At 43.8% G+C, this 20965-nt stretch overlaps 1 protein-coding gene across 2 annotated transcripts in view; it reads right to left on the bottom strand.

Annotated features, from left to right (window-relative positions):
• Positions 1-20965, bottom strand: part of PDE10A (phosphodiesterase 10A) — a 552081-nt gene that overhangs the window by 41528 nt on the left and 489588 nt on the right. For both annotated transcript variants that reach the window (XM_065931006.1, XM_065931005.1), the window contains 3 exons: positions 14671-14813; positions 11976-12068; positions 8637-8823 (listed from right to left, as the gene is read on the bottom strand). In XM_065931006.1, coding sequence (XP_065787078.1) covers positions 8637-8823; positions 11976-12068; positions 14671-14813 — 423 coding nt within the window. The remainder of the gene's footprint in view (positions 1-8636; positions 8824-11975; positions 12069-14670; positions 14814-20965) is intronic.

The following is a 20965-nucleotide window of genomic DNA, read 5'->3' as shown; positions in this document are numbered from 1 at the left end:
CAAGCCAAACACTGGGAGCAAATATTTGCAAATAAGTAATCTGACAGATGACTTGCGTCTAGAATATATAAAAGAACTGTCAAAACTCAGTAATAAAAACCAGAAATCACAAACAATAGGCAAATGATTTGAGCAGACACTTCACCAAAGAAGACACAGAGATGCAAATGTGTAGAGACTGGAACACTCCCAGAGATGCTGGGAATATTGGAAGTCGGTTGGTTTGGCAGTTTCTTAAACATCCCCCCCACCACAAAACCCCACCAGTCTAGGCATTTACTCAGGAGAAATGGAAGCACGTGCCCACACACAGACTTGGACAGCTTTATTTGCAACAGTCGAAAGTGAAATAACTCAAATTTTATCAACAGGTAACTAAACAAACAGCTCATAATGTATCCATACAACGGAATACTCAGTAATAGAGAATGAACTCTTTACACATGCAGTGTCATGGATGAATCTCAAAATAACTGTGTAAGGAAAAGAAGTTCCAGAAAATCCAAAGTAAGTTATAGAAAGTACAATAGTGGATGCCTGAAACGGGGTGACGAAAATGGGGAGGACTGCGTGGGAGGGGTCACAGAGACCCCTGGGGGTGATGGACACACCAGTCATCAGGGGAGTGTGTGTGTGTGTGTACACTTGTCAGACTGCACGCTCTAAACACATGCAGTTCATCGTGTATTTATAAGCCTCAGTAAACTTCTTTTTTAAAAATGCTTGCTCCTAGTCTTTGTAAAGGTACGTGGTAATTTGTGTATGTGACACATAAACTTCAGCAAAAAGTCACATGATGATGATAACTGTTTTCACAGCACTCTCTTCGTGGTATGAGTTTATCTGGAAAAGCAATTATCTTCTTATTCGGCCTTAATGTTTCTTGCAATTTGAAAGTTCAGATTAAATGTTTATTTCTTTGAATATGTCTTATAAGTAACAAAACACTGTCAATTTGTCATCAGAAAAAGACCAGCAATTTGGAATTTCTATCTTTTTGTGAAAGAAATATGTGTAAATAAACAACGAATTCAACAACCATTCCAAGTGCTTTGCCGCAAGTAGCAAAGCCTTCGTAGCACAAGGGAAATGAGTGGACGCTGCAAAGCTGTCCTCCTGACGTGGCTGAGGAAAAGCTGGATCAGGCTTAAAAGTTCAGGCTGGACACCACTGTCTGCTCTTCTTCCTTGTAGGATAGAAGGCCCATCACAGGAGACCACACCCTGGACCAGACACAGCCGCCTGACGGATGAACCGGGGGAAAGCTCCATCCTTGCATGCACAATCAAGAAAATGGACTTTCCCTAACAGCACTCCCTGAAAGAAGGTCTCACGTTCTCCTCCCAACCCTCAGAGGACCGTCACATCCCTTCCGCTCGAGATGATACTGTAGGTTCTGGCAGGAGGGCGAACGATCAACGGGGTTTACCTGGAGCTACTGTGAGTCAGCACCGCCTGCCTATTCAGTGCAGTCCCGTGCGGACGGTGCTAAAAAGGAACTATATGAGGCAGCAAAACAAAATTGCCACCACCGCCATTGACACCAGTGAGCACGTGCTAGGCGGCAAGCAGCCTGGTGAGTGCTCTGTATACACTCCTTTTGTCATCCTCACAAAATACTCTAATTTTCATCATTTATAAGCTTATGACCTCTGCTGAAAATAAGTTATGTTTTTATTTATCATTATGTATAATTTTAATAAGTTTATATTGCTTGTAAACATCTAATCTATTAATTTTAATTTATGTTTTAATTTTGTAATCAATGTAAGGAAGTAAAACTTTAACTTTACAGCAAAAAAAGAATTAGTTTTGGCAAATTTTATAGCTACTTGAGTCCCTGTTTTCTAAATGACCTTCAATATGAAGAGTAGAAAATAATATATTATTAATAAATGATTCCACTTTATTCACCCCACTGCACTCTGTTAATGAAGATAGAACACCATGTTGTGTGTTGATTTTGTACAAATTATTTGCCTGTGACAGCTGAGTAATTAATTTGGGCTCACTGTCTAGACAGAAGAGACAGCTAGGAGAGGAGGCTGCCATTGATTTGGATGGGGTATTAATCTAAGACACGAGGATATGGAGACGGCACAAAAGGCAGAAGAATGACGACCTGCAAACAGAAATATAACCTAGCTTGTGTCTACCACGTGGGAAGAATACGACCACGCAAAATCTTATGAAACGGCACCCCTACTTACTGACTCTCTGCACAGACATGGGGCTGCGGAGGATGCCCCGCCGTTATTCACATTCACAGGAGGCCTGGACTCACTTAAAGGTACCCCAGCTAAGAACCAGACTCCAGCTCATCTCCCTGGGCCGAGCCTCCTCTCCTGTGTTGACCAGCTGTGCACCTTTAGGCAAGTGACTTGAGTTCTCTGCGCCCCAGGCCTCCCAGGTGCAGACTGGACAGCGCAGCACCCGAGTCAGGAAGGACGCGAGGCTCCCGGGGGTCTCACCCGGGCAAGGGGCCGGCAGGCGCTCAGGGCTGTCGGCGATGACCAACTCCTCCAGCACGGCGGCCCGCCGCTGGACCCCGAGGGCTCAGCCTGCTGAAGAACTCTAGTTTCAGGGCTGTGTGTGTGTCCCACCTGCTGAGGACGGGCGCTGGCTCCGGGCTCGGCCCTCAGGATGCTCCTCGGGCGCGCCCGTCGGAGCGGGAGCCTGGACTCCACAGGCACCGGGAAGCGCTACGCGTAGGCCCCTGCTTGGTTAGAGAGCTGGCTTTACCAGCTCAGCGCTGGCTGCAGGCAATCCGTAGGTGCAAGCGGCTCCACTCCTGCTGTTACAAACCAGATGCACTTCCTCCTTTGTTCAATTCACATGCCCAACCTGACTGACGAAATATCTGCTTGAGTACAGACTTCAGTGTGATGTCTGTCAATAGCATTAAACGATGTCATTCCTGAAGTTAATCTAGCCCCTAAATAAACCTAACATGAAAGACACGGTCCACACGGTGTGGACAGGAAGCCTTGTGCTCGGCAGGCAGTGGCATGAACCAGGGCTACGGGGCGAGGGCAACGCCAGGCCCAGCGGAGGCTGCGCCCCGTGCTCTGCGCGGGACCAGGGCCCGGCTGTGGCCGCAGGGAGGAGTTCCTGGGCTGAGGACCCTGCAGAGAGACAAGGTTACCTGGGGCTCCCCCAGGGGAAGCAATTCCAGACGGATCTGAGAGAGTAAGCAAAACTCAAGTAAGTGAAGGAACGGAGGAGAGAAGACATCCAGGAGAGAAGAGACCAACACGGGGAAAAATCAACAGACTGACGTCCCCACTAAGAACCGAGCTGATAAAAAAGAATCGAGCGGCTAAAAATACACCGTCGAAAAAATACAGCATCTGACGCATGGCTTCCTCTGCCTGCACGGCTATTCCAGTTTATGGAGACCACGGTTCCAAGATGCAGAGAAATGATGCCTTCTCCCTTGACTGACTCTGAGACGGAAGTGTTCACAACGCTGTCTTTCTTGCAGGCGGGTGAGGGCAGTGCTCCGAGGACTCCGGGGCCACGTCCAAAGCCGGCCGGCCGGCCACACACACACTGCGGGACCTTCCCCGTTACTGCACCCACGTATCTGTTCTCTCTCACTCACATCAAGTGGAGCTAATCACAGCCTCACTCGGGATTGTTGTAGGACTAACGAAGGAACCGGGATCCAGATCTAGAGGTCTATGATCTGACATTCTCCCTGAAGAAGGCTCTGACAGGAAACTCTTGCAAAGAAACCAATTGCTGGCTTACAGACACAGATACACAGTGGGCGCTCTCTGCGTTTTCTTTTCTCTTTAGGAGGATGCTTGCCTCAACAAAGCCAGTGTTACTGTAGAGAAGGGCAGTACAGTTGGTCTCCCCTCTGCACTGGAGCAGAAACAACTCCAGGACCAGCTGCTCCCCAGACGGGAAGGCGCGTGGAGAGAGCGGGGCGGGGGTGGGGGGTGCGCCTGAGCTGCGGGGCCAGAGGCTGTCATGCTTTCTGAGTTTGGAGGCACTGTCCCAAACAATGCACTGTTTATAAGCTCTCATGGGGAGAAGATGCACTGCAGTTTAAAAAGTGGTAATTGGGAGGTGGGAGGGGGGTTCAGGATGGGGAACACATGTAAATCCATGACTGATTCATGTCAATGTATGGCAAAAACCACTACAATATTGTAAAGTAATTAGCCTCCAACTAATAAAAATAAATGAAAAAAAAAAAAAAGACAGGAGAAAAAAAAAGTGGCAATTAACTCCACACAGAGAGTTAAAAAATCCAGGCTGCACCGCCTGGATTTCAACGCGCACCTTCGGGTAACAACCAGGCCTGGGTCTGCTTGATTTAAGAGCAGTTTTCTCCCAGAGCCCGCCACCAGGAGCTGACTTTCTATGAAACTGTGGCGCATACACTATATGTCATGGCAGGAGAGCAGAAATCGTTCTGGTGAGTTTCAAAGTGTTTATAAACGAACTCCACTAACTTTGCTTCAACATTAAAATAGAATGCATGTCAACTTATTCATGGTTTTTCAGAAGGAGTGTCATTTTTGTTGTTTCACTTTAGCATTCTGGTTGATATAATTGTTTGATCGTGGCTGAGTCCGTGTTTCTGATGCAACAATCAGTGTTAAGAAGAGCTTTGAAAACGCCCTGGGCAAGCTTCTCAACAGCACAGCTGAATCGGCTTCACAGTGCCCACCCTGGGACGGACACAGTAATTCCTCAAGGGATGCACAGAAACATGGATGGATTTTAAGAAAATCAAGTCACACCGCCTTAATTTTCACATGGACTCTTACATAAAAATGATCTTTTCCTACCTCTCATTTCAAATCACGCCTTTCTCAAGTATCACTAGTATGAAAATCTCTTAAATCCTGGTGTCAATAAGGTCTAAAAGTGGTTTCTAAAGCTTTCATAAGGTACTGAAGGTGGACCGAAATAAATTTGCAGCTGATAGATCATTAAAAACAATCTTTGATGACAGGATTGTCATGCTCTTTGGCCTCTTGGCTCATGTGGAGTTCAGATTAAGAGCAATTACTCTAATAAAACTCCTCCCGTTCCCCTCAACTCAAGATGAAAGCAACTCTTATGACTTCCCCAAAAGTAAAGATGATAAGTACAAACAAACTTGATGCTGAAATAGGGGGAGACACATTCTCAGAGAGCAATATCCCAAAGATGGAGATGAAATAGCTGGAGGGAATTCTGTGGAGTTAGGAGGAAGTTCTGATATGCAGAGAGAGACACAGAGAGAGAAAGCAAAGAAAATCCAGGCTTATGTGTAAACTCTCTTCTGAAATAGTGACAACAGGGAGAAAGGGTGTTTCAGTGGAGAAACCAGGCGGACACCTCCTTCCCAGAGCCTGCCCGCAGCGGGCACCGTGAACACACAGCATGCTGAGATGTTCCTGCTGAAATGTGACCTCGACAGAGCCATGAGGAAACACCAGACAAAATCAAAATAGAAACGCCCTACAAGACAACCCGTCCATACACTTCAAAGGGGCTTCCCTGACAGCTCAGCTGGTAAAGAATCCATCTGCAATGCAGGAGACCCCGGTTCGATTCCTGGGTTGGGAAGATCTGCTGGAAAAGGCATAGGCTACCCACTCCAGTATTCTTGGGTTTCCCTGGTGGCTCAGCTGGTAAAGAATCTGCTTGCAATACAGGAGACCTGGGTTCAACCCCTAGGTTAGGAAGATCCCCTGGAGAAGGGAAAGGCCACCCACTCCAGTATTCTGGCCTGGATAATTCCACAGACTGTATAGTTCTTGGTGTTGCAAAGAGTCAGACATGACTAAGCAACTTTCACTTTCACTATACACTTCAAAATGCCTAGGACACAGAATAAAGAATGATTCTAGGTTGAATGCTAAAAAAAAAAATGTTAATCACTCAGTTGTGTCTGACTCTTTGCGATACCATGGAGTGTAGCCTGCCTGGCTCCTCTGTCCATGGAATTCTCCAGACACAATATTAGAGTGGGTGGCCATTTCTTTCTCCAGAGAATCTTCCCTACCCAGGGCTTGAACCTGGGTCTCCTGCAATGCAAGCAGATTCTTTACCAACAGAGCCCCTGGGGAAGCCCCAAGGAAGGAAAGGAAAGAGGTCTACAGACTTCACTAGGGTGGCCCTAATCCAATGAGTTATGCTCTTATAAGAAGACGAGATTAGAACAGAAGATCATGGAGAAAAGACCACTGGAGACGCAAGAAGGCAGGAGGCCACAGGCCTAGAAGAGAGGCCTCTGAAGAAACCAAACTGCCAGGACTTGGATCTTTAAATTCCAGCTATCAGAACCACAGAAACATAATCTTCTGTTGTTTAAGTCACCCAGTCGGTGGTATTTGTCACAAACTGACTCATCGGAAAAGACCCTGGTGCCGGGAAAGATTGAAGGCAGGAGGAGGAGGAGACGACAGAGGATGAGATGGTTGGATGGCATCACTGACTCGATGGACATGAGTTTAAGCAAGTTCCGGGAGTTGGTGATGGACGGGGAGACCTGCATGCTTCAGTCCATGGGGTCACCAAGAGTCGGACACGACTGAGCGACTGAACTGACCTGAGCTGAATGTGTGTACCCAGTTGCTCAGTTGTGTCTGACGCTGCAACCCCACGGACTGTAGCCCTCCAGGCTCCTCTGTCCATGAAACTTTTCAGGCAAGAATACTGGAGCAGGTTGCTACTTCCTACTCCAGAGGATCTTCCCCACCCAGCAATCAAACCTTCGTCTCTTGCATCTCCTGCATGGGCAGGTGAGTGCTTTGCTACTGTGCCACCTGGGAGGTCCATGACATAACATTACAGGTCAAAATTAATTTTTAACACTCCTCACATATGTTTGGTTTAGACTATTATAATTTAAAAAAAATTTAAGTATAACACATATTAGAATAAACTTTTGTGGGGTAACAGAAACACATGTTCAAAGAGAGAAAAGAATGATACCAAGTTTTTCAGTGGTAAGGTACCTGATGCTGGGAAAGACTGAGGGCAGGAGAAGGGGACGACAGAGGGTGAGATGGTTGGATGGCATCACCGACTCAATGGACATGGGTTTGGGTGGACTCCGGGAGTTGGTGATGGACAGGGAGGCCTGGCGTGCTGCGGTTCACGGGGTCGCAAAGAGTCGGACATGACTGAGCAACTGAACTGAACTGAAAGAGCTTCTGATTCTATTTGTAAGTGGACTGTGCTAAGTTGCTTCAGCTGGGAACACCTCTTTGCGATCCCATGGACTGTAGCCTCCAAGGCTCTTCTGTGCATGGGATTCTCCAGGCAAGAACACTGGAGTGGGTTGCCATGCCCTCTTCCAGGGAAGTGGACTATTAATAGATGTCAAATTATTCTAATACCTAGACTCCATTGAATATATTTAAAAATTATAAAAGTCAATATTTAGAATATAGTGGAAATTATATTTCCTGCAACTTTTAAACTAAACAGCTGTATTCTGTCAATATCTTTACTGATGAGGAGATACACTGGTATAAAAAATGTCTGAAGTTAGAAGTATTTGACAGCGCGCCAGTCTGTCTCCGATGGGCCAGGCAACAGTACAGTCCCCGAGAGAGGGCACAGCATGCAGGAAGGACTAACTGCACTGCACACAGTCACCCCTCATCACCGGACTATTATTTTTTGCCATTTTGTTCCGAGTCTTCTCTGCTCTTTTCATCACTTACATGGTTGATCCTATGAATTTCCCAAAAGACACATTTCTCTGAATTACTAAGGTGACACTTCCCATGCATGTTGATTTGGCTTTATAAAAGGTTAATAAAATTTTCTCCAAGTTCAGAATTCCAGGAATGTCACTAAAGGACTACTAGAGTTCATAGAATACTGAACGTTTAACTCATTTAAAATGTAAAAGAAAGATTATACATTCAGCCCTTTTAAAGTGAGACTTCATAAAACAAATGGAACCTCATCTTACTGTTCTGTATACACAGCCGGGCTGTTGTGAAGATTAAATGAATACACGGCATCAGGCGGCTCATTGACAAAGAATCTGCCTGTCAGTGCAGGAGATACAGGTTCGAATCCTGGGCAGAGAAGATCCCCTGGAGGAGGGCATGGCAACCCACTCCAGCATGCCTGGAGAATCCCATGGACAGAGGAGCCTGGTGGGTTGCAGTCCAAGGGGTCGCAAAGAGTCAGACACGACTGAAGCGACTTAGCACGCCTGCACACAGCACCTGCCGACATGATGAGCAGCTGCCTCCCTTTTCCTCGCAGAGGAAACTTCCCTGTGGGTGTTAAGACTCGAGTTATTACTCTCTCTTCTTTTTGGCGCAAGAGTCTCAAGTGCAGTACGAATGACAACTTCTAAGGGTTTGGATAACCTCCTACACCAGGAGGAGGAGTGGGTTGATTACATAGATTATAGATATCTATAATCACATCGGTAGTTATTCACCTCCTTTTTCTCTTTATCAAATTTACACCTTGAAATAAATGCAAAAATCAGGCTGTTTTTTTTTTTTTCCTTTTTTCCTTTCAAGGAATTTTAAGGTATTTCCTAAGATACTCATAACCAGGAATCACTCTTTTGGCTTTATAAAGGAAATGGAGGGGGGAAAAAAAACTTTCAAAGGTTATAGAATTTAATATTGAGTAGTAAAAACGCTGTGACTTACATTGGCACAGTGTAAGGCTAAAGCACAGAAGACAGCAAACATCTTGAAGTTGTTCTCGTCCGTCTTGGAGAAGGCGCTGCCGCTGAGCTTGTTGACCATCTGCACCACGCCGATGACACTGCCCCGGCTGACGATCGGCATGCACAGGATGTTCCGCGTCGTGTAGCCCGTGTACAGGTCCACCTCTCTGCGGCCGTGGCGGGGGCAGGACGGCAGCACGAGAGTCCGCACAGGCAGGAGAGAGGAAAGCGCGCGCCGTCACACACTCAGCCCAGGCCCGCTCCTCCCACAGTTAACTGCAATGGAACTGTTAGCGTCTAAACTCAAAGACACGCAAGTGGTTTTTAAAAAAACCTTTCTGAAAATGTTCTAACCCAGTTCTGCTCTCAAGAGAGTTTTTCAGAATGGTCTCCAGGAGATGTACAGCTTCTCATTTGGTTCTAAAGCATCCCACATCACAAAGTACACACAAGCTGCGGACTTAGAGGAAAAGTCTGATACGTTTGGTAAAAGGACCTGTCTGTTTGCACTTGGCCAGGTTTATGAGAGCCATAAACTTGCTGAACAAACTTAGATGGGACTTCTCACCGTAACAATTTGGAGCAGGGGTCAGCCGTCTAGACTGTGTACAAACCAGCGCCCTCCAGTTTTGTAAACAATATAAACGGGACACAACCACACCGTTGCCTGACGGATTCCCACTGCCCCACAGCAGAGCTGACACAGATGCTGTGGCCGACAGAGCCAAAAATATTTATTGTCTGGTCCTTCAAAGAAGAGATTTGCTGACTCCTGATTTAGGGGAAACAGTTTCGAAACAGTTTTTGAAAATAGGAGCCATTCCATAGGAGCAACTGTACAACTAAAGGCGATGAGTTAGATGGTTACCTTCTTCGACCAGTGTCTTTCACTTAGGGCGATGATCCTGAGATTCACGCATGTTGCATGTACCAGCAGTTCAGCCCTTTGGTTTGCTGAGTATATTCTACGGTGTGGATACCTGTGTGCACGTTCAGTTGCTCAGCCATATCCGACTCTTTGTGACCTCATGGATTATAACCCTCCAGGCTCCTCTGTTCATGGGATTTCCCAGACAAGAATACTGGAGTGGATACCCATTCACTTCTCCAGGGAATCTTTCCAACCCAAGGATCGAACCTTCGTCTCCTGCATTGGCAGGCAGATTCTTTACCACTGAGCCACTGCAGAAGCTTCTGGTATGGATACATCACATTTTATTTATCTTTTCACCAGTTAATGAACAATTATTTGTTAATTGCCAGTTTGGGGCAATTATGAATAATGCGGCCTTCAAGATTTGTCTACAAATCTTGGTGTGGACAGATGCCGTTTTTCCTGGAGTGTTACCCAGGAGAGAAGCTGAGCGAGGGCTATAATTGTGTGCCGAACTTTATAAGACACTGTGAATCTATTCTCCAAGGTGGTTGTGCAAACATACACTCCCACTGGCAAGGTATGAGCATCCACCTTTCTCCATATTCTTGCCAACGCTTGCTAGTATCAATTTTTAAAAATTTTAGCCATTCAAGCTTGTATGTAACAGGATTTCAAAGTCACCTAAATTTACATTTTCCTTAGATCAAATATATTTCATCTATTTAATGGCCATTCATTGATATTATTTTGTGAAGCATCTGTTAAAATCTTGTGTCCTCAGATGTACAGAACAGACTTTGGGACTCTGTGGGAGAAGGCGAGGGTGGGATGTTCTGAGAGAACAGCATTGAAACATGTATACCATCAAGGGTGAAACAGATCACCAGCCCAGGTTGGATGCATGAGACAAGTGCTCGGGCCTGGTGCACTGGGAAGACCCAGAGGGATGGGATGGGGAGGGGGGCGGGAGGGGGGATCGGGATGGGGAACACATGTAAATCCATGGCTGATTTATGTCAATGTATGGCAAAAACCACTACAATATTGTAATTAGCCTCCAACTAATAAAAATAAATGAAAAAAAAATCTTGTGTCCTATTTATTAAATTGGGTTATCTTGGAAGTTTTCTTTAATATATATATGCTAGATACAAATATTTTGTCAGATATATATTTTGCAAATATTTCTCACAATCTGTTGCTTGCCTTTTCATGCTATTTACATAGCTTTTATATAATGATATAAAAGTATTTTCAATATTTAAGTATGAAAACGACAAGTTGGCTTTTTTTAAGACAAAAATTGAGATTTTTCAGCACACTCAATTTATTGAAAAAAATATGTTACCGGGATACAGCTCTGTTTATATAAAAGTTATGCATATATGACATTAATCAAACACCTGAAAAACTTCCCATTGCTTATGCTGATCCCCTAAAGGAAACCCGATTTTGAATGCACAGAACACTGCTGTCAAAATACATGAACCATTACCTTCAACAGTCAGGGCACCAGCCTTGAGACTTTCAACTTCGAAAGTTTTTTTAATCAAATTACATAAATCGGTTTCTAGTTCTCCAAAGTAACTCAAAACAAACAAAAATTTATTAGCAACCCTGATATCCAACAAAGTCCGCCACTTACTGAGCTCCTACTTTGTGTCACGTCAAGTTGCCAGGCCTTTTCTGAATATTTTCTCTAATTGTAAAATAAAAAAAAAACCCCTACAAAACAGGTATTATGTGCCCATTTTAAAGATGAGAAAACAACTGAGGCTGCGACAGATTACGTCCCTCACTTCGGGTCATTCCTAAAGGTAACAGAGGACAGAGCCAGGGTTCAAAATAGGTACTTTTATCACTACGTGTTACAGCCTTTGAAGATACGGTTTGCTAAAGAATATGCTTAGGACAAAATGATCACATTATAATGAAAAAAAAATTATAAATTTAAACTCTTGCTTTTTAGTTTTCCTTAAAACATTTTAAACTCCTGTAGCTGGAGACAGGGGCCCCCCAGGTGGCGCTAGTGGTAAAGAATCCGTCTGCCAATGCAGGAGATGCCAGATTGATCCCTGCATCGGGAAGTTCTCCTGGAGGAGGGCATGGCAGCCCACTCCAGTATTCTTGTCTGGAGAATACCATGGACAGAGGAGCCTGGCGGGCTACAGTCCATGGCGTCACAAAGTCGGACACGAGTGAAGCGACTTTGCACGCACCTATGCACAGCTGGAGACAATCAATGGCTTAGAATCCATCATTTCTTATAAAGATCTGAAAACACTGACTACTGATAATCAGTTGGTTCAAAGAAAGTATAATAGCACCAAAGAGGAATAAGCTGACTGAGCTGGGACGTGGAGAGCCGGGGCCCTACCGCAGAGGCTTCAGCTGAGCTGGACAGGAAAGGAGGCGGTGATGGAGGACAGGAGCCCGTCTCACCTGTTAAAGCGCGGGTCTGCGTAGGCATCTGGAATGTTCAGAACTTCCCCGGTTCTTGCTACTTGGCCAGCGATTCCCTTCTCGATTGAAAACCTGTACATACAGAAGACAGGAGCATGCAGATGTTGTAGAATAACTTGAGACACTTCACTGCCACCAAATACTGAATAAAAATGACTTCTACTTTAAATGCTTGTATTATTATAAAATGTATAAAGGTAAAGCAGAAAAATACTGCATGGTAATCACTTGAAGACTTTATAAGACATAATTCATAATGTATTAAATTATGCTGAATCAGAAACTGAAATTGAAAAATTAACTAGCCTTCTCCTGCACTGACCAATAATAATTCTTTAGAATTTCAAAATACCTTATAATTTACAAGATGCTTCAACATGAGTTTTTTTAAATAATTCTTCCTGTGAGCTGAGACCCATATGGGTTCAGTAACTTGCCAATATACTTAAAATATGAGTGGCACAACAAAAACAAGAATGCCGGTTAGCACCAGTACACTTTCCACCACACATATAACCAAACCCACAGGCTATATGATCGTGAGATAGAGGACCTCGATTTTAAGGCGTCTGCAATGTAACTACTATACCAAAATAACACACTTTACAACTTCTGGTATTTTCACTTCTCTAATTCTGTTAAATTTAAAAACAGCCAAAATACAGGCATTATCTGATTACACTTGGATATATTTTGATATCTAAAAATCAGTATTTTCTTTTATACATAAATATATTCTCATGTTTATAAATAGTTTTCTCATTACAATATTATAATAATACAAGCTCTCATTCAAAACATAGTTAAGATATCTGTGATCACAATCGCTGCATATTTCAGTAGCTGAAAATGAGCTTTCACAATATTACATTTTCAACATTATAGAAAATCATCATTCTTGACATAAAGCTCCACCCTGTGGATTTCCCTAAGGAAAATTCAAAAGAGAATTGGCACCAAAGAGAATTAACAGTTCTTAAAACATCAACAAGTGAGCCCGGCGTTGTCCTACGTAAAACGCGAGGTTGCCTTTGCCCCCCGCTTTCTTGCGCTTTGAGCAACATGAACACGACAAATCAGACGGCCTTGAGCAGAGGACCAGAAACCGTTTCATGGTTTATCTTGATTTCCTCGGTCTGAGGGTAGCCCAGTGTGGTCTGCTATCTCCCACCACTGGAAACAAAACCGAGGGGCGCGCCCTGTAAATGGCTGGCCCTGACTGGTCAGCCCAGAGAGTTACAGCCAGCCACACCCTGCTCCCTGTTTTGTCTGCGCTTCTAAGTGCAGGCTCCAAGTTAATGCCCTCAAAATGAGACCAACGCCGGCCCTGCTGAGAAGCTCTCAAACCTTCAGCAGGAGAAGTGACTTTACCTAAGTGACTACATCCAGATGAATCTACTGAGCTCTAAGCAAACAAATGAAAAAAAAAAATTTTTTTTTTTTTTTTAACAGAAACCTAAATAGTGCCTGCTTCCCTGATGGCTCAGAGGTTAAAGTGTCTGCCTGCAATGCGGGAGGCCTGGTTCGATCCCTGGGTCGGGAAGATCCCCTGGAGAAGGAATTGGCAACCTTCTTGCCTGGAGAATTGGATATATTCTTAGCTGGATTAGATGGATTGGATATATTCTTGGATGGATTGGATCATCATCATTGGATTGATGAACTGGATGGATTCTTGCCTGGAGAATCCCATGGATGGAGGAGCCTGGTGGGCTACAGTCCACGAGGTCGCAAAGAGTCAGATACGACTGAGCGACTTAACTTCAAAAATAGCACCTGCAGTCAAGAGTTCTGCAGTCAGCGAGGATGGCATACCATCATCCCAGGACCATAGGAGGGGAGGCGCCCCGTGGCGGGCGGCAGTCTGGGCACATTCCAGGCTTCCTGAGTGCAGACAGACGGCCCAGACGAGGAGCGAGTCCTATTAATGAGGGACAGCATCTCACTTAGAATGTTGCAACTACCACGGTACTTTAGAGTACCTTGTGGAAACTTAGTTAAACAACATATATACATAAAACCGAAGAAATGCGAATGTCTAAGAAAGACAGCGCCTGAGTGCGCTGCTTGATGCGCGCTAGTTCTGTGACGGTGCCGCTACAGGTGCTCCGATGGTGGCAGGACTGAGCCAGCAGCCAAATGCCGTCCTGCTCACGTAAGTGACAACAGCGGCCACCGACAGATGCAAGAGCTCTTTAGCTTCAAGCGGCAGCACAAGAGTGCTCTGTGATGGGTTAAGCCAGCTGTTGGGTTGCAGGATAATGTGTTGAAGTTAGGAAGTACACCGGGTCGGTCTGCACTGCGGTCCGGACTTGCAGGGGGAGGGGACAAAGCTGTCTGAGTTCACCTGCTCCTAGACGCAGGAGGCCCTGCACACTCCAGGTGGGGCGCACCTTTACCTACCTGGGAGCACTAGTAAGTTTTTCCAACATGATTTCCAAAAGGACCGCCTCCGGAAGACGGCATTTCCAGGAGTGACGCTAAAGCTTCCTAGGCGCGGTTTCGCTGGCACTGCAATGTCATTCCCAGAAGCACTACCTTCAGGAGGCGGGTCCTGGTGGGAATGATATCACAGAATGACAAGTGCGGTCAGCACACCTGCGAGTGGGTACAGGCGAGTGGGTGAGAGCAGCTGCCGGCTGCGGCAGCAACGCCGCGCTCCTGCGCGCTGTACCTGATCTCCTTGGTCTTCTTGAAGACGGGCTTCCCCTCCTTTTCCTCTCCAATATCAAAGAGGTCTGAATATAACTCCTGGTTCTTATGGTCTACCTGGAAAAGGGCACAACGGTCGGCATTCACCAGGTTTTTTGCATATATCTACAGACAAACGAGAAAACGAGAGTCAGCCGGTGAGAGGTGCAGAGAGGCTGCAGGTAAACGTTATCAGAAATAAATATGTATCGCGGCTGTTCGAGCCTGGAACAGGGTGGGAAATGAGCATCATGACTAGATAAATACAGGCACACAAGGGCGAAACTAATTCTACGTCCCTGGCCATGCGCGGCCACCAGCAGCTGCTCTGCATCCTCGCTGCGGTGCCGGGGCGGGAGCAGCACAGCACCCCGGGGGGCTCACTCCCCGAGAACCTGGCATCTCGGCTCCTCTTCCGGAACCTCCCAGGCCTCCCTGGCGCCCTGGTCCGAGGCTCAGTCAGCTCGAAGGCCAGCTCCAAGGCCAGCATCTATTCCGATGGTGGGTGTTTATGGAACACCAGTAGTAAAAAATATGAAATATAACCTCTAATGAGACTCCAAGTGTTCTTATTTACATGAGCTGCACTTTATTTATTACACTAACAACAATGTGCAACAATTAGTAACCATTTACTGTGTGCCAGTTTTTCGGTACTTATGTGCACTGATTCACTTAACCCTCACAAGAACATTTTGCACGTTAGAAGACCTGAGGCACAGAGAGGTAACTTGTCTACTATCACACGGCTAGTAGATGGTGGATCTGATATTTGAACTCACACAAGCTGCTTCCATGACCTAAGTTATTGTAACAAGTACACTTTACTCTTTCTGAATGGAAAACTATGTATTAATATAGCCATTCATTTGTTCATCAATTCCCTTCAACACGTATTTCTCTAATGCCTAACATTTCTCACTGTCCCCAATGGGCTGGGATTATAGCTATGTCACAAAAGTTGGATTTATATGTATTCAGAATTCTGGCAACTTCAACCCTTTAGATGACAGACATGAAATGCCTGCTCAGAGAACCATCACAAAGTCTATGCGAAAGGTTCCTAGGCCACCTTGTGGCCAGAGGGAAAACATATAATCCCCTGTAGAAATACCTTAGAGATTTCACAGAAAGAAATCAGAGTGGTTTAGGGACCTGTTCCCCCTCATCTTTTGCCTCTGCCTTCCCTGCTGTTAGAGCTGTACTAACTCACCCAAAAAACACTGGATGCGCCTTCTGCACCGTGAATCGTACCCTGGGCACCGTGAACCGTACCCTGGGCATCGAGAGTGTCCACTCCCAGGTGACCTGTCTCCTCCACTGGCTGACTCATGAGTTCCAGGGCAGTAGAAACTGCTTCCTTTCCTCCACGGTATCCCAAACGCCCAGAACCAGGCTTAGAGAAAGGTCAGCTAAGGTCCACAGGCCATGTAAACCCACCCCGCTTGCCTGTGCTTGTAAACAGAGTTTCACTGGGAAGGAACCACGCTTTCTGAGTGGTTCTGCTACAGTAGCAGCCCTGAATGAGTGTAGGAGACTGTGGCTCTACTATCGGCCCTTCAGAATAAGCTTGCCAGCCCTCAGGTTAGAACACACCAGGTACCTCTAACACCTGACAACTCTCAGTAAGCACTTGAGGAGGAGGGACAACATATAGGAAGGAGGGAAGTGCTGGGACTGCACTGTTGGCAAACTCGGGCGATCTTGAACTATTAAATAATAATAATGACCCTGAACCGTTAAATCACATACGGTGAAATCTGCCTCCTTAGTGGTCATGTCAGTTGCCTAATGCTCTGGCACATATTTATGTCAATAGTTGTAAAAATCTGGATGAAATGGACAATTTTATAGAAAAAGAAAATGAATTTGGGAGAGAAATATCTGAATGAAATCAGAATAAACAGACAACTGAAATATGGTAAAAAAAAAAAAATTATCCCCATAAAAGGCATCAGGCCCAAATAATTTCAAATACAAATTATTTAAGAATCTTCAAAAATAAAGTCTCATTTAATTTAAACTTTAAATTTAGTGTAAGTTCAGACAGATGCCTGGATCAGGAAGATCCTCTGGAGAAGGAAATGGCAACCCACTCCAGTATTCTTGCCTGGGAAATCCCATGGATGGAGGAGCCTGGAGGGCTACAGTCCATGGGTTAGCAAAGAGTCAGACATGACTAAGCAACTAACACACACACAAGTTCAGACAGAACAAAACTCCAGTTCCTTTTACAACCCCTGCTATGTCACTGATACTGAAAATTGACTAAGATACTATAAAAAAAGAAAATCATAAACCAAGTTAACCTTGGAAAGAGAAGAAAAATTATAACAAAAATATCAGCAAGTCAAACGAGAATAATATTTTTAAATTTGATATTTTAAAATTACACTTTACTCACAACTTCCAGTATTGGAAAGTCTATTATTATAGCTCATAAACAATAGAAAAGGGAAAAATCACATGACTTTCATCATGGCTGTTAAAAAATATATGTAACAAAAATATATGTAAAAAAATATATGTAACAAAATTATTTATGATAAAACTTTTGCAAAATAGAAGAAAATATGTATGTATGCATATATATATATCAGTATACACAGACATCCTAATAATATGTGAAAATTACAGTCTACATCATACAAAATGACAAAATATCAGAATCATCCTATTAAAGTTAAGACATTAAAGTTAAGAACAAGACAAAGATATGTTATCATAAATATTAATACACAATTAGGTAAAAGACTGAAAAAGGAAATGGCACCCCACTCCAGTATTCTTGCCTGGAGAATTCCATGGACAGAAGAGCCTGGTGGACTATAGTCCATGGGGTCTCAAGAATCAGACACAACTTAGCCACTAAACCACCAGCAGGTAAAAGACAATAGTTCTAATGTTAGGTGATAATGTTATTGAATATGTCAAAAAATCAAGAAAATCAACTGAAAACAATTATAAGTAGTAGAAAAAACTTCTGCTTTAAGATAAGTAACTCTAAATATACATTTATTTTTTCAATTCTCCCTGAATATTAAACTTTCAGTTTGAAACGATACTCAGAGGCTGGAAAAGAATTAGAAAAGAAATCCTAGGCATATTTAACTTATATGCAGAGTACATCACGAGAAACGCTGGGCTGGAAGAAGCACAAGCTGGAATCAAGATAGCTGGGAGAAATATCAATAACCTCAGATATGTAGATGACAGCACCCTTATGGCAGAAAGTGAAGAGGAACTAAAAACCCTCTTGATGAAAGTGAAAGAGGAGAGTGAAAAAGTTAGCTTAAAGCTCAACATTAAGAAAACTAAGATCATGGCATCTGGTCCCATCACTTCATGGGAAATAGATGGGGAAACAGCGGAAACAGTGTTAGACTTTATTTTTTTGGGCTCCAAAATCACTGCAGATGGTGATTGCAGCCACGAAATTAAACGACACTTACTCCTTGGAAGGAAAGTTATGACCAACCTAGATAGCATATTAAAAAGCAGAGATATTGCTTTGCCAACAAAGGTTCATCTAGTCAAGGCTATGGTTTTTCCCGTGGTCATGTAGGGATGTGAGAGTTGGACTGTGAAGAAAGCTGAGCGCCGAAAAATTGATGCTTTTGAACTGTGGTGTTGGAGAGAACTCTTGAAAGTCCCTTGGACTGCAAGGAGATCCAACCAGTCCATCCTAAAGGAGATCAGTCCTGGGTGTTCATTGGAAGGACTGATATTGAAGCTGAAACTCCAAAACTTTGGCCACCTCATGTGAAGAGTTGACTCACTGGAAAAGATCCTGATGCTGGGAGGGATTTGGGGCAAGAGGAGAAGGGGACGGCAGAGGATGAGATGGCTGGATGGCATCACTGACTCAATGGACATGAGTTTGGGTGGACTCTGGGAGTTGGTGATGGACAGGGAGGCCTGGTGTGCTGTGGTTCATGGGGTCGCAAAGAGTCGGACGCCACTGAGTGACTGAACTGAACTGAGGCATATTTTGGTAACAGTTATGAACTCCAAGCCTCAGAAAGTGAAAAGTGAAAGTCGCTCAGTTGTATCCAACTCTTTGAGACCCCAAGGACTCTGCAGTCCATGGAATTCTCCAGGCCAGAATACCGGAGTGGGCAGCCTTTCCCTTCTCCAGGGGATCTTCCCAACCCAGGGAGCAAACCCAGGTCTCCGCCATTGCAGGCGGATTCTTTACCAACTGAGCCACAAGGTCGTTATAAAAGCCAACCTGTCTCCTACACACCTCTCTCTCCTACATAGAAACACAGGTTTACTTAGAAGCAGAAATAATTCTTGACAGCAACAGAGGATTTCAAATTCGGTGGAAATGTATCTTAAATTTCTGAGGAAAACATTTTAAACTTAAAATTCTTTACCTGATCAAACTAACATTCAGACACGAGGCAAAATAAAAGATATTGCAAAAGTACAAAGTACTCAGAAAATCACTACTCTTGAACTATTTTGGAAAAGAAGATGAGCTCAAGAAAAAATAAATAGATAAATTCAAGAAAGAATAGGACGACCTGGAGTGTAAGCAAAATTGATGAGCAAATAAACTACTAAAGGTATCCTGTAAATTTCATTAGTAAATGATATCTATGAAATTGCAGCTGTCATACATAAAAGTTAATTAAAAAGACTGAAAATATCCGGTTGTGTCCAAAAAAAAGTATATAAGATTAGAAGGCCAAAGAGGAAGGAGTAGAAGTTTGCTGTTTTTATCGCTAGTGAAGTCTCCAGAGGACAAGGACCATACTGCGGTGAGCTGCGCAGACACAGAACGATTATTCCTGAAGATGTAATTTGAGCCCCCAGGTCCAGCAATGATAGGATTCTGAACCTTCAAGTCTTTCCAGTGTGATACAGCTAAGAAATTTCCCCTTGATTCTCTCAGGCTAATGTGAATTAGGTAGTGACGTCTTTTGCCTTAGACCAAAGAGTCCAGACTGACAAACAAGCTCAAGGCAAGTCTGATATGAGAGAGCGGGAAGCAGGAGAAAATCTCCATTAACTGAATTACACATGAGGAAGGGAACTTAAGTACAGGCAAAAAAAGATAGCCATTAAGCAATCTTACTTATGTATGCAGATGAAAAAGTCAAGAAATAATAGCAACCAATTCAGGAGTAAAGACTACAACTACATGAAAAGTGAAAGTGAAGTCGCTCAGTCGTGTCTGTCTCTTTGAGACCCCATGGACTGTAGCCTACCAGGCTCCTCTGTCCATGGGATTTCCCAGGCAAGAGTACTGGAGTGGGGTGCCATTTCCTTCTCCAAGGGATCTTCCCGACCCAGGAATCGAACCCGGGTCTGCCACATTGCAGGCAGACGCTTTATCATCCAAGCCACCAGGTAAACCCCAACTACATAGGGGTCGATTATCCCAGGAATGCCAGAGTCATTTAACATTAAGTGATAAATTAATATAATTCCCTATTATTGATTAAAGGAAGAAAAACTACATAATTTAAAAAAAAAAGAAAAACAACATAATTTTAATAATGACTTACAAAGTTTGATAATGTCTGACACCCAATCTGGTATAAACTCAAAGAAAGGGACAGAAGGAAACATTTTTAAATTAATAGACAATATCTACTGGGGGACCTTCAACAATTATACAAAGCAAGGAAACATGAGAAGCGTGCACATTAAAGAAACTATAATATATTCACTCTCCCTGCTCCATTCCACAGTATTCTTAGGTCCTAGCAAACACATTAAAAAAGAAAAAGGACACAGCGTAAACACTGGGAAAGAAGAACCACTGCTCTCACTTGTCACTATAAATTATCTTTCTTGAAAATCTGAGATTGTAAACTGAAAAAGCAACTTACCAAATATGGGGGATCAAAGTCAGTACGTTCAACCAAGAGAGATTTTTTTAATTGAAAATAAGACAATGCTGTTGTACAAGAAGACTCCGTATGCTAAACACATCAACTCTACTAAGGTTTTATAAAATTCAAGGTAATTCCAATGTAAATCACACTCCATGACGAAGTAGGATATATCATAGGAATGCTAGGTTCATATAACATCCAAAAACCACTCTGTATAATACACCATAGATCAATAAGACAAAAATTTAAATAAACACATGGTCATCTTAATAAATGCAGAGAAAATAAATGAGGACAATATCCAACAACCAATCATGTTTTAAAACATTAAAAGAAACTAGGACTAGAAGGGGATGTCCTCACCCTGATAAAGACTACCTATGAAAAGTCCACAACTAACCCATATACTTAACTGTGAAAGACTGCAGA

The sequence above is a fragment of the Muntiacus reevesi genome, chromosome 3 (assembly GCF_963930625.1).
Source record: "Muntiacus reevesi chromosome 3, mMunRee1.1, whole genome shotgun sequence".
In the NCBI taxonomy this organism is placed as follows: domain Eukaryota; kingdom Metazoa; phylum Chordata; class Mammalia; order Artiodactyla; family Cervidae; genus Muntiacus; species Muntiacus reevesi.
The sequence above is the reverse complement of the archived record's forward strand: the minus strand, read 5'-3'. Positions and strand labels throughout refer to the sequence as shown.